Raw genomic sequence first — 25,409 nt, 5'->3', positions numbered from 1 at the left:
GTGAAAAGATCTCATGAGCAAGATCTCAAAGAGTGACTTATTTTGATTTTGAAGATGCATGAAAATTTTCAATTCTGACTAGCTATTAGCGTATCTCAGGGCATTATTACACTTAAAAAGGGCTTTTTCATAGTTTAACCACCAGTTTATGCCCCACCTAGTAGAGTTACCATCCTCTCTCTAACACACTTGGCATCACTGCGTTTCTCAGAAGAGTCTATACTCAGTACTTCATTGCATCACCCCTTGTTCCCCCTCATTAATGACTTTACTCTTCTACTAAATTGCTTTCTCATGATGGTCATGAATACTTTCAGTCACCAAATCCTATGAGATTGCCTTAGTTTTCAACTTTCTTGCTCTCTTTCCAGCATCTATCATTCCTGACCACCTCATCCCTTTATAAGACTTCTTTGGCTTTTAATGATCTGTTTTGAATAAAAATCCATACACAGAAAAGTGTGCAAATCATAGGAGCATGACTCAATGAACTACCTACAGTATGAAAATCTGTTTGATATTATGTAGATCAAGATATAACCGAGACAACCCATCTCCAACCCTGCTCTGTCCCTCCCAATTCACTGTTACTTTACTTCTGCCCAAAGATAACCGCTACGTAGCTTTCTAACACCTTTGACTGGTTTTGCCTGTTTTTGAAATTCAGATGAAATCATATACTATGTATCCTTTTGTGCTTTATTTCTTTTGCTCAACATTATGTTTGAGATTCATCCATGTTGCGTGTAGCATTGGTTTATTCATGTTTCAGTGCTGTTGAATTGAACTGTATGGTTATACCACAGTTATTAATTTATTCTGTTAGTGATGGATATGTTTGTTTTCTAGTTTGGGACTGTTATGAATGTTCTTGTACATGTTTTTGATTTTGTTATGTATAGATCTATGAGTAGAACTGGGTCAGAGGGTATATATGTATGTTCTATTTCAGTAAATAATGCCATCAGTACGCCAGAGTGGTTTTACCATTTTATATACTCATCAGCATCATATGAAGTTCCAGTTGCTCCCCATCCTGTCAACACTTGTTATTGTTAGCCTTCCTAATTTTAGCCGGCACGTAGTAGTATCTCATTGAGGTTTTAATTTCCATTTTCCTGAATAATGGTATTTGGCATCTTTTTATATCTTTAATGGCCAACTGAAAAGTCTCCTCTTGTGATGTCCAAATCTCTTGCTACCCATTTTCATATTGGTTTATTCATTTAAAAATTTTTATTTGTGGTATAATATACATAACATAAAATTTCCCATCTTAACCATTTTTAAATGTACAGTTCAGTAGTATTATATTCACATTGTTGTGCAACCAATCTCCAAAACTTTCATTTTTCAAAACTGAAACTCTATACCCTTTAAACAGCTACACTTCATTTCCCCTTCCCCCACCCCCTGGCAACCACTGTTCTACTTTCTGTTTCTTTTTTAAAAAATTCATTCATTCATTCATTCATTCATTTTTGGCTGTGTTGGGTTTTCGTTGCTGTGCACACGGGCTTTCTCTAGTTGCGGCGACCAGGGGCTACTCTTCAGTTGCGGTGCGCGGGCTTCTCGCTGAGGTGGCTTCTCTTGCTGTGGAGCACGGGCTCTAGGCACACAGGCTTCAGTAGCTGCGGCATGTGGGCTCACTAGTTGTGGCTCACGGACTCTAGAGTGCAGGCTTAGTAGTTGTGGCACATGAGCTTAGTTGCCCCGCGGCATGTGGGATCTCCCCAGACCAGGGCTCGAACCCGTGTCCCCTACATTGGCAGGCGGATTCTTAACCACTGTGCCACTAGGGAAGTCCCTACTTTCTGTTTCTTTTGATATGACTATTCCATATTAGCTTATCATTATGATCCCAAGACCTTTGTCAGTTTTGTATGTTGTAGTTATCTTCTCCTACTCTGTGGCTTGCCTTTTAACTCTCTTAATGTTGTCTTTTGACGAACAGAATTATTAATATTTTTCTTTTATCGTTTGTACTTCTTTGTCCTTTTGATGAAATATATTCTTATCCACCAGAAATGAAGATATTTGGTTATTTATCTTCTAGAAGTTTTTTAGCTTTTCCATTCACATTTGGATTTAAAGTTGACCTGGAACTGATTTTTCTGTGTTTTTTTCCCCAGTTGACACCTTACAGGTATCAAAAAGTTTATCCTTTCTGTACTATTCTGTAGTACCACTTTTGTTATAAATTAAGTGTCCATATACATATGTTTATTTCTGGGCTGTTATGTTCAATTGTCTGTTTTTCTGTACTTGCACAGTACCACACTTGTCTTAAGTATTGTAGTTTTGTAATACGTTTTGATATCCAGTTAGAGTAAATCCTCCAAACTGAGATTTCTTCTTCAAAAATGTGTTTTTCTGTTCTTGGCTCTTTGCATTTTATATAAATAATGGAATTTGTTTTTGATTTTTCCACACTAAATAACATGATAGAATATTGATCGGAGTTGCATTGAGTCTATCCACTGGTTTGGAGGAATTGAAATCTGTTATAACATTGAGTCTCTCAATCTGTGGGTATGGTGTATCCTTTCATTTATTTAGCATGTGACCTTGGACAACTGACATACTTGCTATAAGTCAGTAGGTTTATTTTACACTCTTAAGACTGAGTTAAAACATTGGAACTCACCTTTTCAGAAGTACAGAAAGTAAAGATTATTAGAAAGGTGTGCATTCATTCCCTTTTGACAGGTTTTGTAGAAGTTTCTTCTTTTAATTGTTTAAAATTAAGAGTGGTTAAGGAAATATTATGAAAATTCATATTTTATGATTTTTGAAAATTTATCTCCTTTCAAAGTAAGCCCCTGCATTTATTTTATCTTTATTCAATCTCATCTTTTGTCATCACACATTGCATGACCCTACTTGTTCTTCTTTCATACTGAGTAGATTTTCTCCCATTCTGCTGCTGCTTTTCTAGTGACTTTTTTAATCTTTGAATGCTTATGTGTACTCTGTAACAACATTTACATTTCTCGTAGCATAGTTACACCCTTATGCTTAATCTCAACATTTCTAACATTAATATCTAATGTTTATCTTTGGATTTTGGTTTTATCAGAATGGTAAAGTGGAAATGCACATGTCAACATAGATATATTTCCATATTTAAATTTTGAAATCTCTTCTTCATTAAATATATGTGTGTATGATAAATGCTAAATTCTTACTTGATACCCTAATTATTAAAAAAGATAAGGAAAGAGATTTGGGGATGTGTGTATGTGTATATGTATAATAAAAGATATATGTATATAGAATAGTGACAACAGTGGTTTTATGTGATGTTCTGAACCATATTTATTTCAAAATATTTGTAAGAAAAGCTAAAACTTTAGACAAATCTGCCTGTTGGCCATGCTGAATTCGAGCAACAGTAAAATAATTGGACGAAAATTTCAAAAGATTTTACTTTACTAAGAGTATGTGGCCTTTGTAAAATAAGTTTGTCATATCGATAAGAAAAAAAACTGTTTTTCAAGGAATAGTTGTTTATCCATTCACTGTAAATTTTTAGTGGTAGCTTTTGCCTGTTTTATTTAGTCTAGCATTCTAAGGAAATGCTTATGCTTTACAGAAAGGAAAAAAATGTTTGAGATACCCAGTAAAGAAACCTTGTATGTTTAGAAGTAAGGTGCATATTTCCATAAATAGGTATATATAAAACTGGAGAAGGTAGCATACTTTACACTTGACTTTTTCAATATCTGTAATCTCTAGAATTGCACTCATGGTCCTCACTACTGTTCTCTTTTAGGTTAAAACTTTGCTCACTAATTCAAGTTTTACAATTTAATATTTGTGAATAGTCACTCCTGCTTTAAATAGTAGATGGTGTTGGAGTGCCTCAAGGACTGACTGTAAAGTCAGGTGTTCACAGCGTTGACGCATTTGTATTGATCAAGGGTTAGCTTTATCAGCGTGCATTGCCACACTACCCGAATTTCCTGATTCTCGAGAATGCCATGAAAGTTTGCACAGTATGATTAACAGCGTCTGTCCCTCCCGAATTTGTTTTGCAGGTACTCTTTGAGCACATCAAACTCTTCCATTGCCGCTCTCCTCTGTGCCCTTTACCCGCACTTCCCAGCTCACAGCACTGACAACCGGTGAGTCTAGTGATTTTCCTCACGTGATCTTCCTTAAGTTCTCTAAGGGGGTAAATTGATTGTGTTTTGGCTCCATGGATTTGTTTCCAAATTAGCTTTATTCTGTTCTTCAACTTAGTTATTTCCCTGGGTAAATCTTTTAAAAAGTTTCTCTCACAAAATATTAAACCAGAAGAGAACTTTGGGCATCTGATGACTGATCAGTCTTCTCCCATTCTCCAGGCAACAGGACTGCTCTAAACCCAGAAGTAGGCCAGACAGGGTTATCTTTAGGGAAAAACTCATCATGCAAAAGAGAGCAGCTAAGAGAAGATGAATATGTTTTGGCAAAATTGTTTAGTTCCAAGAGAGGAATTTGTCTGATTTAGCGGCAATGTCTATATGAATTCTGTTTTTTCTCTCTTTTACATGAATGCTGAGAAGTTTTATAAAATTGACAAAGAAGGGACAGAAAAGCAAAATGCAGCAAAGAATTAGACAATTTAGAAGTGGAAGTGAGCAGTAGAACCTCAAACATGTAGAAGCAGTCTGATAACACAAAAGCTCTGCATATGTTAAAGTTTTCGATATGTTTAAAAAAAGGGGGGATTCCTTGGCAGTCTAGTGGTTAGGACTTAGTGCTTTCACTGCTGGGGCTCGGGTTCAGTCCCTGGTTGGGGAACTAAGATCCTGCAAGCTGCGCAGCATGGCAAAAAAAAAGAAAAGAAAAAATAATTCTTTCCTTTATGGCCAAATAATATCCCATTATATGGGTAGACCCCATTTTGTCTATCCGCCAACCCCTGGCTCGAGCATTATGGGGAGCCAGGAGCCCAAAACAGCCTAATCTGCAGCCCCTCGGGGCCCCTTTGCCCTTGGAAAAAGCCTCTCGGCAGCTCCTGGCCATGGTCCTGGAAGATGTCGTGGCTGCCCACAGGGTGCCCCTGGTGCCCCAAGAGGAGATCTCCAGCCCACGGCACCGCAGCAAACGTCAGGATTCTGTCTGCAGCCAACCACCTGCCTCGCCACGCAGGCAGGCCACGTGGTCCCCACAGGCCAGGCCTTCCGACCCACTGCACTTATGCCGAGAGCCCTTGAGCCGTGTCCGTCGGCCCTCTTCCACCCTGAGGCGGCAATCAAGGACAACGCCTGGCCCAGGGGAGGGCCCTTCACAAAAGGTGGACCAGGCCCCCCAGCCCACGCGGGTGGTGATGCTAGAGGACATTGCCAGCTCCAGACCCCCAGCGGAGGGCTTTGCCAGTGAGACTCCCTGCTTCATCGTCCCAGCAAGAAGAGCTGGGTCCACCAGCCAAAGCCAAAGGGACCTGGAACCCCCATTCCAGCCATCTGCCCTGTCTGCAAACCCTCCGGAGAGCCCACCACCAGCCCCAGATCCTCTTCTGGAGCCCTCATCGACCGCGCCGCCATCCGGCGTTTTACGCCCCCGCCTCAGTCCCTGGGGCTTGGCCCCGCCTTCGATTCCGTTCATTCCAAGCAGGAGGGCTTTGCTGACATCTTCCTCACGCCCAGCAAAGCCCCCCGCCCTCATCACCCCCCATGAAGTTGTAGTTGGAAGATTGTCATGTCAGAGGCTGAGCAGTCCGGGGCTGCTGAGGGCACTGCATCTATCGGTCCCTGGCCTCCTATCTGCCAGTGGCGGGCTCAAGACCAGAATCCCCCAGCACCTCTCCCTAAGCCCTCTCTGGGCCGATGCCACTCCTGCCCTGGTCAGGACCCCCTGGCCCACCCCACCTAAGCCGGCCACGGCCTCGGCGGCGCACTGTGCGTGGTGGAGAGATGGCCTGAGCCCCACCAGCCCCTTGGCCCTGACTCTGGAAAGTGGTCTTCCCTCTTGGAGTGGGTGGAGGTCTCCTTCCCTCATCACATCTTGCTTGTCTACTGCGTCCACTTTTTCCTTCTTTGAACCTGCAGAACCCAAGTTGAGCTCAAGAGGAAGGAGCCAAGGGCCTCAGAAGACCAGGTGCTTTCAGACCCCAAGACCTTGGGAAAGGCTTGCAGAAAGAACCACCAACACTTCCGTTTCCCTATGAGTTTCAGGCCTAGCCAGTCTCTGTGGAGGAAGGGAAGAAAATAGCTCCTTATATCCCAGTGACATCCAAGGTGCTCCATGAGCTCACCTGAAGGCACCCCCAGTGATCTGCCCAGAGAAGGTTCAACAGGGGGAGCACTCCTTGTAGCAGTGAGCCATTGTGTAAAACTACAGCGTAAGGCAGAGACAGTAATGACAGAAAGGTAGCTGTTTGTAAAAGTAGCCTCATCTGAAGTCCATAATTTAGTGATAGGTGGTGCGTGAGAATATTGTTGTTAAATTAATAAAACTCGGACAGGTGGTCTATCATTTGTCAGTTCAGGGAAGGGTTTTTTGAGTTGTTGAAGTCAGCTATTGGTTAGGGTACAAGGGAGAGCTGCTCTCACATGTTGCTGGTCAGAGTATCAGCTATTTTAAACAAAGCAATTTGGTGATAAGCACAAGAACCTTGATGTAACTGATACGTATCGATTTTTTCTGGCCTTGATTGATTTTGTTTCTGGTAGATTTATAGGAGTGGGTAGATTTGCGTGGGAAGAGGGAGGGAATTGATATAACTAAAAGAAAAGTAAATTTGAAGTCTTGTTTTATCCTTTTATGGGATCTTAATATGTAATAGCTTTGTATGTGTTTAAATTCTAAAATATAAATTTTAAAGTTAAAAAAAACTTTTTTTGAAAACTCAGAAAAGCACACACACAGCAAGAAAAATGTTACCCATTAATGTCACCCATTAATTTTTGGTGTACTGTGTTCTGGGTGTGTGTGTATGTATTTGTGTATAGGGATGTATATGTAGAAGAGCTTTGCTGTCTGAGGAAAACTGTCATCCTTTCTTTCCCCCTTTTCCCTACCAAACCTTAAGAAAAAAAAAGAAAGAAAGAAGTAGATCCCATAGAAGGTAAAAGGAGATGCCTGTGTTGAGCAGAAAAGGATTTGAAAACTAACATTATAAGAGATCAATTAATTACTAAATATTTTCATGTTTAGATAATTTTTACTTCCCTATAAAACCTCTTAACTGTGAAGACTCAAAGAATTCTTGGGTCAAGAGTTACGTGTCTAATTTTTTAAAGAGAATTTCTCCATTACTTTTTTTTTTTTTAACATCTTTTCTCCATTACTTTTTAATTGAACCTCATCATCTTCCTTTAGGATTGCTGTCCTGAGAAGGTATCACTTGGCTCTGACTTGGTTTAACCCATAGACCACAGCAGATTGTAGAGCTCATGTGCCGTCACCTGTTTTTTTTTTTTACCACCTTTCTGTGTTTTCTCTGAGCAGGTATCACCTCCAGGCTCTCCGGCACCTGTATGTGCTGGCTGCAGAACCGAGACTTCTCGTGCCCGTGGATGTGGACACAAACACGCCCTGTTATGCCCTCTTAGAAGTGACCTATAAGGTAACTCTCTCCCCCTGTTGTTGATTTGTAATTTTATTGCCACTCATCCATCTTTGCAAATCAAAATATTTTGAAAGTGGTGTCCTTTAAAAGATGACAGTAGTGAGTTGAACTCATGTAAAAATTGAAGCTTCCAAAGTTCTTGTACATTCTGCCAGTCCATTGAGGCTCATTTGCAGTCTATGGGTGTAATATTTTAGAGACCATCAACTGCTCTTTTATCTTTAGAGCTTGTAGTTTGAAAATGTCCTTGTTAACTTTACGCAGCTGATAGCAGTGTTCCAAAAAACGAATTCTATTAGAATGATTCTTAGATTTGTTAGCAGAGTGCTTTAAAGCCCAAGGTTGTGTATGTGATGAGAGATCTTTGATTTAGATGTACAGACAGATTACAAGTCACGTATCCTTCCTTCAGAAAATTGTTAGGTACCTTCCGAATATCAAAACTGTGCTAGGCTCTGGGGTACAGAGTTGAAATGACATAGTCATTCTCCTTAAGGAAATTGTGATAATTGGAGGTTTGTGTGGGATGCAGGGGGAGCGGAGACGTGCTCCCATCCAGCATCTCTGGGGGTTGGAAGGCCGTCATAGTAGACACGGTGTCTGGGCTGAGATTTGCCAGCTAAACTGGGCACGTTCCCAGCAGAGGAGACAACATGCAGAAACCCAGAGGCCTCGCAAGTGCAGAGCTTCAGTACTGCTGGCAGGTGAAGTGCGGGGCTCGGAGGGCTGGAAAGTGGTGCTAGCTCTGCAGAGGATTGTAGACAGTAGCCCTTCCAGACTTGGGTATCAGAGAGGATTTTGTGCCGTTTGACAGTCTGCCTACAAACTGCAGGGAAGGGGAAGTGTAGAGTGATGTTCTTTTTGTACTTCTCCCTGACTGTATGGTGAGCTGTGACTCTTCCTTTACATTTGTAAAGGGCACTCAGTGGTATGAACAAACCAAAGAAGAACTGATGGCTCCTACCCTTCTTCCAGAACTCCACCTTTTAAAGCAGGTAAGTAGGGTGTGAATAGGGAGATTTATCCAAGGGGTAGATTCAGCCGGAACAGCAGAGCATTTAAAGGTAGCTAAATAAAAGCCTGTGCTTTCTCAGTGTTTTATAAGAAATGGGAAAGCAGCGCAGGAGGAATAGTCCTGAGGAATAGAGAAGGTCTTTACTGGGGGCTCTTTACTGATGGCCGAGATGGCCTGAGAACATGATTCACTTACATGTCCGTCTGGAAATGGGGCTTGTTAACCTCTCAGTATCTCTTTCTAGCCCATTTTATTTTTATTTCCTCTGAGAAGCATGGGTTTCATTTTATCAAACTAGCACTTTCCCAGCATTGGATTGACTGTTTACATTTATCTTGGCAGATTAAAGTTAAAGGCCCACGATACTGGGAACTGCTCATAGATTTAAGCAAGGGAACCCAACACTTGAAGTAAGTATATAGAATTTCTCAGATGTGTCTGTGAAGGGAATAGAAATATATGGGAAGATATAAATTATAGATTATTATGTAGAATGCTCCTTGTCACCCTTTAATATCACCCAGGACAATATGTAGTGTTGAATAAAGTGGTCTGTATCTTTGAAACAGTTTGTATTAGAAAGTAAAATTTTTAATTTAGAAGTCAAATCCTATTTATATTAATTCATTGAGAAACTTGAAGTGACTTAAATTGGGACAGTAGTGGAATTGTCTTTTGGAGCAATAATGAAAGATTTAGTTTAAGAAAATGAGGCTGATTTACATATGTCTACAAAGGGAACTTTATAACAGTTGGTGTTTGTCAGACCACATCTTCTGTTGCATCTCTTTACCATTCTCTTGTTATATTGCTCTCATAAAATTGAGGTTATGGTAGATTACTTTTGGGCGGAAATAGTCATATGCAAGTAATTACTTTGAAGAACAGAGAGTGTTAATAATTTTACACTTCAGTTAGTGTGTAAATTAAGTCTTTAAATTCCCAGAAAGTTTAACAAGCTTGTAACAATTTTTAAAGTACAGTCCTCATTTGTTTCTCCCAGACTATCTATATAGTAGCTGTTTTCTGTATTGTTCTGTCTGAGATTTGCAGCATCCTTTTCTTTTTGCTATAAACCAATCAGTAGATATTTAAGGGAGTATGAAGACATGTTAGATAAAATACCTCCTTTGAAGTCCACACTTGAGCCAATAGTCAGAATGACTTCTTATTTACCAGGTCCCGTGAATCTAGATGGCAGAGAAAAGCAGAACCTGATTATGACCTTGTTGTAGGGACTGATTGAGTTTAGACACAGTAAATAATCATATATCTTAGTGGAAAGTGGTGAAGACTTCACCTCATGCGAAGTCTTGTTTAAGACTTCACTTATTTCTCAATACTATTGTTGGGAAACACTGCATTCCCAGCCAACAACTGCCAGTAATACCTCATATTAAATTCATTCTTGTTTTCTCTCAGGTCAATTCTTTCCAAGGACGGGGTTTTATATGTTAAGCTCAGAGCGGGTCAGCTCTCGTACAAGGAAGATCCAATGGGGTGGCAAAGTCTGTTGGCCCAGACTGTTGCTAACAGGAACTCTGAAGCTCGGGCTTTCAAGGTAGTAATTGGTAAAAACTGAAGGATATTCTCATCTCAAGAAAAAAATATTTATAACTTTGTGTGATGATGGATGTTACCTAGATTTATTGTGGTGATCATTTCTCAATATATACATATATGGAATCATTATGTTGCACACCTGAAACTAATAAACTGTTATATGTCAATTATATCTCAATTTAAACCCCCCCCCCAGAATTGAATGATGAAAGGGAATAGGTTCAAATCCCACTAGTCCACCCAAAGCATGTACTTCTATGATAACATTTATGGTACCGTTTAGGTAGATCTGCTCTCTCTAATCATTGCATATTATAAAGGATGAATGACCTTGGGCCTGTTGGCTGTTTTCTGTGACAACCATTATAAAATATGGGCCATCTGCTAGGACTCTAAGGATGATTTACGTTTAGTGGCAGGGACAGTCAGAATATATCTTAACACTAAAAAAAATTTAGCTTAATAATTAATCCTCAAGTCCATTAAGATTTACTTAAGACATGGCCCAAATAAAAGATTTTTGCAAGGTAGCACTTATTAGTTCTTATGACTGAGCCTTTATAATAGTTTCCAGGGAATAAATAGATATAGTTGACATCAGTGAATTTTGTTTGTCAGTATTCAATACGTTCTCTATGAAATACTTTTTTTTTAAAGATTATTTTGGTGTGGACCATATTTTTAAGTCTTTATTGAATTTGTTACAATATTGCTTCTGTTTTTTTTTTTTTTTTTTTTTTGCAGTATGCGGGCCTCTCACTGTTGTGGCCTCTCCCATTGCGGAGCGCAGGCTCAGCAGCCATGGCTCACGGGCCCAGGCGCTCCGCGGCACGTGGGATCCTCCCGGACCGGGGCACGAACCCGCGTCCCCCGCACCAGCAGGCGGACTCTCAACCACTGCGCCACCAGGGAAGCCCCCTGCTTCTGTTTTATGTTTTGGTTTCTTGGCCAGGAGGCGTGTGGGATCTTAGCTCCCTGACCAGGGATTGAACCCACACCCCCTGCATTGGAAGGCGAAGTCTTAGCCACTGGACTGCTAGGGAAGTCCCTATGAAATACTTTTGAAGGATTTTTGGGCAAAGTTTAACTTGATTTAGCACTGTTGCTTTGATTTATAAACTAGGGCCCATCTCAAAGATCCTAATCCAATTTATAAAGAAAACAGACAAGTTTAGACTTGAGTTTGAATGGGGCAAATTTATAAAAGTTAAAAGACACCTCCATTTCCTGCCTGCTGGGAGTTCAGAAGTAAACTGACTCTCAGTGGAAAGTGGTAATACCTTCATATTCCATTTTCAGTCTTGAAACTTGAGTGACAGTCCTCCTCACCCTTCCTTCCAGTTTTTTTATTGTGGTAAAGCACACATAACATAAAAAAATATAGTGGCTTAAACCTTTTAAGTGTATAGTTCATTGGTACTAAGTACATTCATAATGTTGTGCTGCCACTCCCACCATCCATCTCCATGACTCATTTCATTTTGCAAAACTGCAGCTCTGTCCCCGTTAACACTAACTCCCCATTCGCCCTCTGCCCAGCCCCTGGCAACCACCATTCTGCTTTCTCTCTTTCTGACTTTGATGACTCTAATGACCTTATGACAGCATTTGTCTTTTTTTGAGTGGCTTAGTAGAGTGATAATCTTTTTTCCTTACCTTTTCAGTAACAATTCTAGTTTCTAGTTTGTTTGCCTTTCAGTTCGTTAAGGAAGAAGAGGGAAAGCCTTTTTTGGGTGAGTTGTGTAAGAAGCACCTGTTTTGATAAATCAGTAGCTCACGGTAGCTTGTGCAAAAAGTTTCTTAAGGGCTTCCCTGGTGGCGCCGTGGTTGAGAGTCCGCCTGCCGATGCAGGGGACACGGGTTCGTGCCCCGGTCTGGGAAGATCCCACATGCCGCGGAGCGGCTGGGCCTGTGAGCCATGGCCGCTGAGCCTGCACGTCCGGAGCCTGTGCTCCGCAACGGGAGAGGCCACAACAGTGAAAGGCCCGCGTACCGCAAAAAAAAAAAAAAAGAAGTTTCTTAAAACTTCTCAGCAGAGCAGGTTGACGAAGCTCTAGCAAGTTTTACCTTGGGTTTTTTGGGAACACTGTGTGAAAAAAATAAGGTAGGTTATAGGTGTATGCATTACAGTTTGAGTAGTAATGAAAAAAATCTTTATTATCTCACTTATGCTTGTTTGTTTATTTTTTAGCCTGAAACGATTTCAGCATTCACTTCTGATCCAGCACTTCTGTCATTTGCTGAATATTTCTGCAAACCAACTGTGAACATGGGTCAGGTATATATTATGTGGTTTGCTATACTTTGTTGTTTCTATCTGTGGACCACCAAAAAACCCTAAAATATCCGTATGTAGCTTTGATATTGATAACATGCCTCAGGCACATTGGATGATTTTTGTTTGGCAAGTATAGATTTTTCATAGTCTAAAACTATTAAATTCAGTAACTTCCTACCTTGATAGAAGAAAACAACTTAAAATTCCTAAGACATTAGTTTTGATAGGTGATACTTTATGTCCATTCTTGTACTAATTCATGTTTTCAATGTATACTACCCTTCTCTTGTTTTTACATAATTTTATTAATTTTGTTTTCTATTTGTTTTGTAACCCTTCTTTTTGTTGGTCATAAAACCATTTTCTTAAGGATTCAAAGGGTACTTGCTGGTAGATCTTTGATTTAATCCATCATTTCAGGTGGCAAGGACTGGATGTAGGAATTAGATGATCCAGGATTGATGGCCTATTGCCTGCAAGTGTATATAGCCTTGGGAAAATTTTTCAACCTCTTTGAGATGTAGTTTCCTTATTTCTAAAAGTGGGGTTATAATAGAACCTACCTTACCTTGTTGCTTTGAAAGTTAAGTGATATAACCTTCCTGCCACTTACTTACTGAATTTTCACTGTATATTGGGCACTCTGCTCAGTACTCTTTGTAAGTTTTTCCTTTAATTCTGACCCAGAGGGTAGGTACTTTATTGTTGTGGGTTTACAGATGGGGATACTGCCACTGAGAGATATCACATGCCCAAGATCACACAGCCAGTGAGGGCCGGGGCCTGCACTCAAGACCACAGGTCTCTGGTGAAAGCCCACGCCTGCCCCTAACCCCAGCTGGACTTGCTGTGCAGGCTCCCCCTAACCTGTTCTGCTCAGTGTTTCTACTGCATCTTGGTGTGGTGGATCCTGGGCGCTCTTTCTGGATCCTGTTCTTGCCAGCCCAACCCAAGACAGAGCTCTGTGATGTCCTGCCTGCTCATTTTACCCAGCGTGGTTCACTCCTCTCATCCACAGCACTTACAGCCTTAACTGTCCCATGGGACTTAATTTTGGTTATATTTCATTGGTGTTTAATATTGCATGCACTTTGATTTTATAAAGACCTAGCTGTTTTGCCCTTTTATATCATTCACTGCAGAACTTAAGAATGGGCCATAGTAATTGCTTTACAGTTGTTTTTTTGAATTGATTTTGGAATATACATTGATGTGCTACAAAAATATTCTGACTTTCCACAGAAACAGGAAATTCTGGATCTCTTTTCTTCAGTGCTATATGAATGTGTGACCCAGGAGACCCCGGAGATGTTACCTGCATACATAGCAATGGATCAGGTATGGTTCAAAAAACCTATTCCAATTCTGATGAGATTTATCTTGTACTTCACATAGCATACGAACAGTGAGGTAAGATTCTCTCTATATCCATCTCTTTAGTTTCTCATTTGCTTTTAGAATTTTAAAAAAGGAATCCCTATCAAAGTTGAAAGCTCTGTACAGCTTAGAGTTTATGATGACAAGTGGGGTTACTCCAGGGGTTCGCCTCTTCTGGCCTCTTCCTCTGACAAGTAGAGGAAGAGCACGTTCCCTTCCTTTCTCCCCTAGCATCCTCATGTCTCTTGCCTTCCTCCTGATAAAGCCTCTTCGTGGAAAAGATTATTCAAGTGAGCAGTAAGTGAACAAACGGTGCCCTGATGATAGCAGTAGTGTGCAGTTACACCTGCGTAATTAAGCTCGCAGAGGTTACAGCATCAGCATGTGGGGATTTAGGGAGCTGGAGTTCATTTTTAAATTTCTTTCGTGTTATTGTTGTTTTAAAAGAGCCTAAAATGGGTAATGCAGAAGATAATGCTCAACAGCTTTGCTAAAGGATCGGACTAATTTATTCACTTCAGGTTATTAGTAATAAATATGGCTTTTAAAATAGTGTCATATCTTTCAGACTCAAATTTGCAGTTAAACTAAGCCAGTAGTTTTCTAACTTGGCTAAAATTTATCTGGGAAATCTTAACAATTCAGATCCTCAAGTCCTATTCCATAGTTACTGAATTAGAATTTCTGAGATGAAGTCCAGGATCTGTAGTTTTAAACAGCCCTTCGAGTGACTGTGATATAATGAGTTCACAGATGAGAATTTGGGACTCAGTGTCTAAAGTCAAAGGAAGTAATCTCTAATGGAAAAATAATCTCTACTGAAAAACTGAGTGGGAAAACACAGGAGATAATTCCCCAAAACCTGTGTTAAGTAACAATCTTAATTAAAAGCCCAGTTCCAGTGTAACCGAGTAGGCCTAGAATGCCATTATTGTCAGGTATCCACCTTTTTGGTTGATAAGTATGAATACATGATGTCCACACTGGTACTGCTTCTCACAGTATCTCTCTATACAACAGCCAAGTAATGAGTTGCATTTTTTAGTTGCTGGCTGAGAGTGTGTTCTCTTTTTACACTCTGAACCTTCTTCACCCTTTGCAGTTGTGGGTGTGTATCTAGAGAAGAACATCCCTTCTGGTTGCAGCCTTGGTGACTTTGCAGATGGGTCCCAAGAACAGCACTATCAATAATACTTTTGCCTTCTGACCCCTGGAATCCCTGGCCTGATCCTGGCCATGTCATTGTACCCAACCTGGGTTTCCCAGAGGTGACTGGCTGTAGACCTATTGGTCTTCATTTTTCAGAGCCATTGAGCCAAGAATGAGCTCATTTGCCTTTGCTGTTTTTTCACCTGAAAGCTGTTCATGTTCATTTGGAAGAGAGTGGGCCATGTATGTAAACCCAGTAGGGGGCTCCTCTGTGGGGCAGACTGCAGCAAAACCCAGAATGGGTTCCCCTCTGCCCTTTATTGATCTTATGAGGCACATTTAAAAAATACTCTAGTATACAACTCTGAGGAAGTGACAGTTGCATCTTTACTCTTTCATTAAGTAGATTGCTGTTTCTCTTTTCTCTGCAAGGCTGTAAGAAGACTGGGAAGAAGAGAAATGGCCGAGACATCTGAACTTTGGCAGATAAAGTTGGTGCTAGAGTTTTTCAGCTCCAGAAGCCATCAGGAGCGGCTGCAGAACCACCCTAAGCGAGGGCTCTTTATGAACTCGGAATTCCTCCCTGTTGTCAAATGCACTATTGATAATACTCTGGACCAGTGGCTACAAGGTAATAACAGCATTGCTCCCTTTGTGTTTTTAAGCTACACTGGGACTCAGGTGTTTCTGTTTTGACCTTTTTTTTCCATTGGAAAGCAAGATAAGTCTGAGTACAATCCCGAATGGCTATAGATGTAGTTTCCAGTTAGATGAATTACATTGATTATCTACTTTAACTTCTTTAACAAATATATTTAACTCTGCTTTATAAGCCACGGGGAGAATATATATATAGCATTTTAAATACCACTTGACACTTAGGAACTTGTTTTATCTTTTCTAACATCAGATCGTGTTTCTTTCCAGTGCCTCTCTCTTCTGTTTCTTAGGGGTGTGGCCTGTCACCTCCCTGAGGCCTTTTTTCTGCCTTTACCTTGTGTACACTGAAAACTTGATGTGGACTTGGAGTGAATGCTTCTTTTACCAGCTCTGTGAGTCAGTCAGTGAGGACCTGGGGCATATGTAACTGGCTTTCTGTCAGTGGAAGCACTGCCTTGTGATTGCAGGGAGACTGTGAAATTACTCCTGACAGTGTAGAAGTAATCATGGGAGGCGAGTGATGGGGCCTTTTGATATATGGAAAGCTGTTTGATGTGTGATATATGCCTGAAATTGATTTTTAATAGTTAACCCCTTGATCTTTTTATTCTTTTCAGTTCTAATGCTTCCAGTATGTATCTAACAGCAACTTGCTTTGAGTAAATACTAACTCCAGTGGTATCAGTAGGAACAGTTCCTAATTCTGTAAAGTTGTTAGTAACTGGTAGAACCCAGGAATTCGAATATAATTATGTTTAAAGCTATCTGCGTGTTCCACTACACCTGGCTGAGGCTCCGCTGCCTGCCCTGCCCCAGCCCCCGGGTGACTGATGCTCCCAGGTCCCAGCTGCTCTTGCTTTTTCTGTATTTTAGTTAGACAAGAGATGGGAGTGAGGGGGAGGTGGAGGAAGGGGGAAGAACGTTAGTTTGAGCCTGTCTTCACCTGGCTTTAGAGCCGGGGTGGGCTCTGCCCAGGCACTGGAGGTGCAGGGGAGGAGGAAGAGGGAGACCCACTAGAAGCGGGGAGCCTGCCAGGGCCCCTCCCCAGAGGAGGGAGGTGAGGGTGGAGGCGGGTGGGGCAGTGGTTTTTGGCAAACATGAGGGGGACCCTTGCCTCCCTATTTCCCATCTGCACCCATCTCTCCCCCAATATGAATACGCTATTTGTTTCTTTAAAAAAAAATTCCGAAAAGATTTAACTGTAAACCAGATTGTGAGTGATATATATGGAAAACAGCAATTTCAAACTCCCAGTGTTTATGTTTAACACCTGCATGTGCTCTGGTATTTCTTCTTGGGATTTGAAAGCTCGTGCAGTTTCACAATTTCTAAAACTATGATAATCGTTTTGTTCTCATGTTTGGGAGAAAAATACATGTTATTTTATAGGTGTTGATGTTCTTTTATACTTCAATTTAGTGTTTGATCACCCATAGCAGACCCTTGCTGTTGATAAGAAATAAGTCCTTAAACCTTTGCAGATTCTCTGATTTGCATGTTTCATATAATGTGATGAAGCTTTGGCAGTGACTAGCGCGTTCTCTAGAACAGTGCCCTGAATTGCTTTCTCCTCACTGCTCTTCAGGGCATTTGGTGGTGGTGGGTTACAGCATTGTAAGTAACCTTCACCAGCTTTGACTTGCCACTCTGATTGCCAAAAATGTGTATTTATTTTTTTATTTAAAAAGAACTATCACTTTAAAAAAACTCTTGGGCTTCCCTGGTGGCGCCGTGGTTGAGAGTCTGCCTGCCGATGCAGGGGACACAGGTTCGTGCCCTGGTCCGGGAAGATCCCACATGCCGCGGAGCGGCTGCGCCCGTGAGCCATGGCCGCTGAGCCTGCGCGCCCAGAGCCTGTGCTCCGCAACGGGAGAGGCCACAACAGTGAGAGGCCCGCGTACCACAAAAAAAAAAAAAAAAAGCCTCTTAAGTATGTGGTCTCCCCTCACAGATACTATTAGCTTTGGGGCGGAGAACAATAAATTAAATGATGATGCAGAGGCCGTGTGACAGCACTGGAAACTGTCATTCATATTTGTGTCTCAGTGAAATCACAGATGAATATATGGACTTTTAAGGTGGCTCACTATAACCCAAACTATAGCCATGAAGTCTGGAAATGGAGCAGACTGATCATATTGTGTACATGTTTTGTGATTTATCTCCTCAAATGGATTTTAATTGAACAAAGAAAATGGGTTTAAAGTTGAAGAACTTAAAAAGTTTTATTTACGTTTATATTATATTATGGAAAATTTAAAGCATCGTGCAAAGTAAACATAATAGTATAATAAATCCCATTACCCAGCTTCAACAGTATCAACATTCTGCCATTCTTATATCATCTGTACATTCACCCATTGACATGCTCAGTTATTTTCCAAATTGTACCATTTTACATTCCTGCCAGCAGTGGGATGCAGTGCAGATTTTGACATTGTTAGTCTGTAGTTTTAGACAGTCTACTGAATATGTAGTGGTGTTTCATTGTAGTTTTAATTTGCATTTCCGTGATGACTCATCATGTTAATTATTTTTGCATGTGTTAGTTATTCATATACCCTTTGCAAAGTGTCTTTTCAAACCTTTACCCATTTTTAAAATTGGCTGTCTTGAGTGTTGAGTTGTAGGGGTTTTTAACATATTCTGGCTGCAAGCTCTGTCAGATATGTTTTGCAGATATGTTCTCCTACTTTATGCCTGGTGTGAGCTGGGAGTTTTCTTTTTTCTCAGCTTTAAATATGGATATCTAGTTGTTCCAGGACCACTTATGCAAAAGACTTTTCCTTCTCATTGAATTGCTCTGGAGCCTTTGTTGAAAATCAGTGGACTGTATAAGTGTGAGTCTATTTCTGGACTCAATTCTGTACGATTGATCTGTATGTCTGTCTTTATGCCAGTACTACGTTTCCCTAACTACTGTAGGTTTAGAGTAAATTTTGTAGTGTAAGTCTTCCTGCTAAAGTGGGAAATTTATAGTGCTAAATGCTTACAGTAGGAAAGTCTCAAATTACTAATCTAAGTTCTTTGAGAAATTAGAAAAAGAAAAGCAAAATAAACCCAAAGCAAGGATATAAGAGCTGAAATCAGTGAAATTGGAAGCAGAAAAAGTGTAGAGAAAATCGGTGAAACAAAAAGCCAGTAGGCAAGGGCTTCCCTGGTGGCGCAGTGGTTGGGAGTCCGCCTGCCGATGCAGGGGACACGGATTTGTGCCCTGGTCCGGGAAGATCCCACATGCCGCGGAGCGGCTGGGCCCTTGAGCCATGGTCGCTGAGTCTGCGCGTCCGGAGCCTGTGCTCCGCAACGGGAGAGGCCACAACAGTGAGAGGCCCGCGTACCGCAAAAAAAAAAAAAAAAAAAAAAGGCCAGTAGGCATGAGAAAGTCGTTGACGAGGAACTGTGAGTGACCGCGCTCTCTCCTTCCTCTCTTGACAGGCTGCCACAGCAGGGTCTCCTCTTGCCTCCTTTATCACCCCTCCTGCTGCCACCCCAGATGTTCTCACTCCCACCAGACTAACATCCTCATGTCAGGTTCAGTGGACCCCTGATAGTCTTCCGGTCGCTCCCTCTCATTCTTATGGAAACAGACCTCCCTTGACCTTTGTGACGGCACACTTTCCCAATTCTTTTTTAAAAAAAAAAAAACCCTCCGACCATTCTTTCTTAGTTTCATCACTTAGTTTCACGGTCGTTCCTTCGTTACCTTTCTGGGAGTCACCCTTGCCCCTTCCTCTCCCTCCCTCTCCTGTCTTCTGCGGTAGCCAATCCATTACCACATCCTTTCAGTCCTAACTCTTAAATATCTCCTAACTCTGTCCACATTTTGCTGCTTCTATCCGAGAACAAACCGTGATTATTTCTTGCCTGGACGACTGTTGCAGCCTCCTGCAAGTCTTCCTGTTTTTCATTCTCATCTCCCTCTCACTGTCTCTAGTCAACTGACAATGGTCTTTCAAAGAGTAAACAGATTCAACACTTCTGCTTAAAACCTCGCAAAGGCTGCTGATTCAGTTGTGAAAAAAATCTGTACCATGTGGCCAGCAGGCCCCGCATGACCAGCAAGGCCTCTGTCTCCCTCTACAGCCTCTTTCTATACCACCTGTTCCTCACAAACTCCACTCAGGCACCCTGGTCCCTTCCAGTTCCCCGAAAGCATGGAGTTCTTTCTCACCACGGAACTGTTGAATGTGCTGCTTTCCTTCCCGAGAACCTTTTTCCTCTCATTCTTTGCCTGCCCAACTCATACTCATTCTTGCAGCCTCCACTTACATGCCCCTTCCACACAGGCCTTCCAAGACCACACTGCCTCAGGCAGCTTTCCTGCCATCTTTATATCTCTCTTTCTCTCTCTCAACCTTTTTCTCTGTATCAAAATGCCTTTGTCTGCAAGTAACAGAAGGCCTGACTCAGCCTGGCTCCAACAATAGGACACCTATAAACTTATATAATTGGAAGTCCACAGTTACGGCAGGCTGTCGCTCCAGTGGCTCCAGCTCCATTTCTCTGAGGTTCCATCAGTGACACTCTGTGCCATGACTTTATCCTCAGAGTACTTCTTTCTGATGGCAATGAACTGACTGTAACAGTTCCTTGCCTCCAACTCAGAGGAAGAATAGAGTTGCTTCCAGGAGCTTTGCCATAAGAATGAGGAGTTTGTTTCCCAGAAGCCTCTAGCAAACATGTTCTCAAGCATCTCCTTGTGTCTCTGGCTTGCACTGGAACTCGTGCACATTCCTCGATCAATCCCCGGGGTAGAGTGTCTCTCTGAATGGCTTAGGTCTGCCTGTCCTTGAACCAGTCACTGTGTCAGGAAAGTGGGGTTGCCCTGATTGTCCCAGACCAGTGGTTCTCACAGTGTGGTCTCTGGAGCAGCAACAGTGGGATCACTTGGGAACCTGTTAGAAATACAGTTTTTCTGGCCCCATCCAAGAAATTGTGGGGACCCACCCATCTGTGTTTTAATCAGTCCTCTAGGTGATTCTGATGCCTGTTAAAGTTTGAGAACCTCTGGCCAAGATAAATCAGGATCCAGTCCTGGAGCTGCAGTCAGTCCCCTCAGATGTGGAGGGAAGGGTGGTAGAATGGGTGTTTGGGGAGACGACCATGGTGACCACTGCACTCTCATGGCACTCATCACAATTTATGATTAGCATTTGTTTGCATCGTTAGGTATGTAGTATCTCCGTCCCCCGCAGCACTCTAAACTCCGCAGTGACGGGCACTCTGTCTGGTTTACCACAGTAGCCTTAATGCCCAGTACAGGACCTGTGTGGTATATGGTAAGTGCTCAATGAGCTCTTGATGAGAAAATAATAAAAAGAAGGCGTTCCTTGTGCCTCTCAGCTCTGTAATCGATTGGTTCTGTTCCATGTGTGCTTCTCTCACAGCTGGGGGTGATGGGTGTGTGCACGCCTACCTCAACGGGCAGCCCTGCGAGGAGTCGCAGCTGAGCATGCTGGCCTGTTTCCTCGTCTACCACTCAGTGCCAGCCCCGCGGCACCTGCCGTCTATAGGACTAGAAGGTAATTGCACATCTACATCCTCTTTTCAGTACCTGTATTACCCGCTGATGGGTTTAGTTTCTTGTTAGGAGGTGTTTCTAAACTGAGTTATTTTCTCCAGTTAGGTTTTTGGCTTCATTCATGTTTGGGTATTATTTTTCAGAATTTTTTCTGGAAGAAAAAAAAACAAACCCCAAACTATCCGAATTTTACACATGCATAAACCTTTATTTACGTTCAGAAGAAGATGGATTCTTCACAGGGCCCCAGATACCAGTATATACTAATAAACTAAATGTTCGTATTCTTTTTCTCTGTTAATTGATTTTTATTAAAGTTATTTTTCTGTATTTTTTGGGTTTTCAGTTTGGATTTTTTTAAAACACATAATATTAATTTCTAATATTATAAAGCTTTGAAATGATCAGGTACCTAATTTTGTATGTATTGACATTTGATTGTTTTCATAATAGAGAGTTTAAAATCTTAGCATCTAACTGTATTTTTCAGAATATGTAATCAGATACAAAATTTGTCCATTTAATCATTTAAACTTAAAAGTTTAATGATATTACTGATTTATAGCTGCTTTGAAAACCTCAGATGAAAATGCACTATTCAGAGACTTCTGTTGCAGTTATGGCCACAGTGGAATTGCTCGCATTAGACTGACTCTCCTACAAAAGCAAATATAAAAGTGGACAAACTACATAAAGTTTAAAGGAATTGGTGGCAACCATAGTGACCAGACTTGATTGAGAGACAAGAATTCCTGAGAGAAGGGACTCATTTGAGGAGCTCCATATTTACTCTGACTTTCTCCCAGAGGCATTTGTCAATTCATTACAAGAAGTAGAGTCCCAGCAAAAAGCAGCAGTGCTACTGGGCAGAGGAGCCAGAGGTTGGATTAATGATTGCCCAGGGCTAGAACTTGAGGAGCAAAGTCCCAGATAGGAGGGGACAAGAGGAATAATAACTCAAAAACCTGGACACACTCTTCCCTTGAGGCATTTGCCAAATCTTAACCTGCACATGCGCAGGATAAAACTTCAAGAAATCTAGCAGAAACCAGGAGGCTAAAAATGTGGGCAATGATTCCAACAACAGCATAGTGCCAAGGAGACAAAGGGCAGTACTCAAGGCCTGCCAATCCCAGACATTCACATGAAACAGTAGCAGGGCCAAGCCCTAGCAGGAAAGGTAACACTGAAACACAGCAGACCTAAAATTAGCCTAGAGCAGAATTGAGGAGATCTGCTGCATGCTACCTCCCTGATAGAAGAAAAATTAACCTGTATAGGAAGAAGAAAATGTCTTAAACTTCTACAGTTTTTAAATCATAGTATCAGTGTTGAATCACAATTAAAAGACATAATAGGAGTAAAAGGTAAAAGAAAGAGACTTGTATGTGATCCAGATATTGGAGTTATCAGACTTCCATAACTCCAGTATCTGGAGTTACTATGACTAATAACTGACTAATATTTCCAAGAAAATAGAGGAAAAGATACAGAATTTCACCAGAAATCTGGAATCAGTGAGAGTTAATTGGAAATTCTAAAACTGAAAAATATAACTAAAATTAAGAAATCAGTATATAGGGAATTCCCTGGCAGTTCAGTTTTTAGGATTCCATGCTTTCACTGCCCAGGGCCCAGGTTTGACTCCGGGAAACTAAGATCCTGTAAGCTGTGTGGATGCAGCAAAAAAAAAAGAGGAAAAAAAAGAAAAAAGAATTCAGTGTGTAGATTAATTAACATATTAGACACAGCAGATAAATGAACTGCAAGACAAGTGTGTAGAAAATAAACAGATTGACGCACAGAGAGAAAAATGAATGGAAAATTCAGAAAAGAGAGATGTGGAACATGGTGAAGAAGTCAAACATGCATGTAGTTGAGATCCCAGAATATGAGGAGAGAGAACATGAGATAGAAGCCGTATTTAAAGAGACAGAGGCTAAGAATTTTGAAAAATGGATGATGAACATCAACCTACAGTGACCCCTGAGCAAGATAAATACAAAGAAAACCACACCTAGTTGCATAAAAGTCAAGGTACTAAAAATAAAAGAAGAAAAAAATTGAAAGCATAGACTTCCTTTTTCATCCAGGATGGAGTAACAGAGATCTGATTTACTATCCTGCCTGAAAAAAGAAAACAAAACAACACAAAATAAACAAGCTGAAAAAACAACAAAGAAAACTGGACGCTGCATATGAAACAATGGCTTTTGAGACGTATATCAGGTAATGAAGAAGAGTGATCCCTGAGAGATGAGAAACAAATGACATAAGCCCTGTGATTGGCCCTAAAAAGCTAACAGCCTTGAGAGTTTCCAGACTGTGAAGGAGGGAGAGGGAACCCAGGAAGAGCCTGGAAGACTCCTTCAGTTGAGGTGATGGAGCTGAGAGTACAGGGAGCCAAAGGAGCTAGAATTTACATGATAGAGTGCCAGAGAGGAGAGAGCTGCACACAGAGAACGCCAGATGTCTGCAGAGGGTCCCCCTCAAATATCAGAAGAGTCCTTACTAATCAGCACATGCATGTGAAGAAGTTTCGCAAGGCTGAGGGAAGAACTGTCCTAATGGATTAGAGAGAACCAGTTTGAACAGGTTCAGGAACAGTGTCTGTTCCCACAATTTCACAATTTAAGGGGCTGTACTCAGTGTGGTCTTGCCTCCATGATGGGAAATATTTAGCCCTAGACTAAACAGATTAAACAGAAATATTTAGCCTTAGACTAAAATATTTTAGCCTACTTTAAAAATCTTAAAGGCATGACACAAAAGGATCAAACTGCTTTTCAAGTAATATAAGTATATCCTGAAAGCTCAAGAATACAGAAATACGAAAATATCCAGCACCTATGGTAAAATTCATGATGTCTGGCATACAAAGAAACAGGAAAATACAGCCTATAATGAAGGAGGTGAGAAATCAATTACAACTGACCTGGAATTGACATGGATGTTAGCAGACAAGGACATTAAGACAGTTATTATAACTCAATTCCATATAACATTATTCCATATTTCAGAACATTAAGAGATATGGAAATATAAAAGGAATCTAACTGAACTTTTAGAGGTAAAAACTATAATTCTGAGAAAAACACACTGAATGGGATTAATAGCAGATTAGACATTGCAGAATAAAAAAAAATACTGAGTTTGAAGACATAGCATTAGAAACTATCCAAAATGAAATGCAAAAAGAAAAAAATTAAAAAAAAAAAAAGCAACAGAGCATTAAAAATGGAGTAAGCTCTGGGACTTAAAGGACCCAATTTACATGAGATTGGAGCCCCTGAAGAAGAGAAAAATGGGGGAGAGGGACAGAAAAAAATACTCGAAGAAATAATGGGTGGAAAATTTACAAGTTTAATGAAAACTGAGGTCCACAGTTGCAAGAAGTTCAATGAATCCCAAGCCTGAGAAACATGAAGAAAGTTGCACCAAGGCACATAATAACCAAATTGCCTAAAACTAATGATAAAAAGTCTTCAAAGCAGCCAGAGGAAAAAGACATGTTACAGAGAAAAAAATAAGAGTGATAGCATATTTTTCATAGGAAACAATGCAAGTGATAAATTAGTGGAGTAACATCTGTAAAGGACTCAAAGGAAAACCACTATCTAGTTAGAATTTTATACCCAGCAAAAATATCTTTCAAAAAAAAAAAGACCATGAAATAAAGCCTTTTTCAGACACACAAAAGCTGGGACAATTCATCAACAGCAGACCCACACTACTGGAAATGTTACAGTAAGTCCTTGAGGCAGAAGGAAAATAGTGTCAGATTGAAATATGGATCTACACAAAGGAATGAAGAGCATTGGAGATGGTAACTACATGGAGATATACATAAGGTTTGTTTCTTTTAAAAATACTTTTTAAAGATAATTGACTTATAAAAATAATAAAAATGTACTATGGGGTTTATAAAATCTGAAAAGCAAAATGTATGACAATAATAGCTCAGAGGCTGGGCAGGGAGAAATGGAATTACAGCCATAAGGCCCTTATACTACCTGTGAAGAGGTATAATCTTACTTGAAGGTAATCTGTGATAGAGATGATACTATGAATCATAAAGCAACCACTAAGATAAGAAAACAGAGTTAGAGCCAATAAGCAATAAAGGAGCTATAGTGGAATCATAAAAAGTACTCAGTCCAAGAGAGAGGAAAAGAGGAAAAGGGGGAACCAGAGAACAGACAGAGAAAATAGAAAACAAATGGCAAGATGATACATTGAAACTTAACCATAGTGATAGTCACATTAAGTCTAAATGGTCTGGGGA

The 25,409-nt window shown here is 40.8% G+C and overlaps 1 protein-coding gene and 1 pseudogene across 8 annotated transcripts in view; both read left to right on the top strand.

Annotated features, from left to right (window-relative positions):
* The window catches only part of ANAPC1 (anaphase promoting complex subunit 1), a 167,118-nt gene that overhangs the window by 75,317 nt on the left and 66,392 nt on the right, over positions 1–25,409 (top strand). For all 8 annotated transcript variants that reach the window (XM_060309199.2, XM_060309195.1, XM_060309197.1 and 5 more), the window contains exons 39-47: positions 4,041–4,127; positions 7,441–7,558; positions 8,479–8,556; positions 8,919–8,986; positions 9,999–10,137; positions 12,331–12,417; positions 13,660–13,755; positions 15,376–15,574; positions 20,991–21,125. In XM_060309199.2, coding sequence (XP_060165182.1) covers positions 4,041–4,127; positions 7,441–7,558; positions 8,479–8,556; positions 8,919–8,986; positions 9,999–10,137; positions 12,331–12,417; positions 13,660–13,755; positions 15,376–15,574; positions 20,991–21,125 — 1,007 coding nt within the window. The remainder of the gene's footprint in view (positions 1–4,040; positions 4,128–7,440; positions 7,559–8,478; positions 8,557–8,918; positions 8,987–9,998; positions 10,138–12,330; positions 12,418–13,659; positions 13,756–15,375; positions 15,575–20,990; positions 21,126–25,409) is intronic.
* Positions 4,588–6,201, top strand: LOC115842439 (proline-rich protein 14 pseudogene; annotated as a pseudogene).

Source organism: Globicephala melas, chromosome 12, assembly GCF_963455315.2.
Source record: "Globicephala melas chromosome 12, mGloMel1.2, whole genome shotgun sequence".
Classification (NCBI taxonomy): Eukaryota; Metazoa; Chordata; class Mammalia; order Artiodactyla; family Delphinidae; genus Globicephala; species Globicephala melas.
Note: the sequence above shows the minus strand (reverse complement) of the source record. Positions and strands in the feature narration are given on the sequence as shown.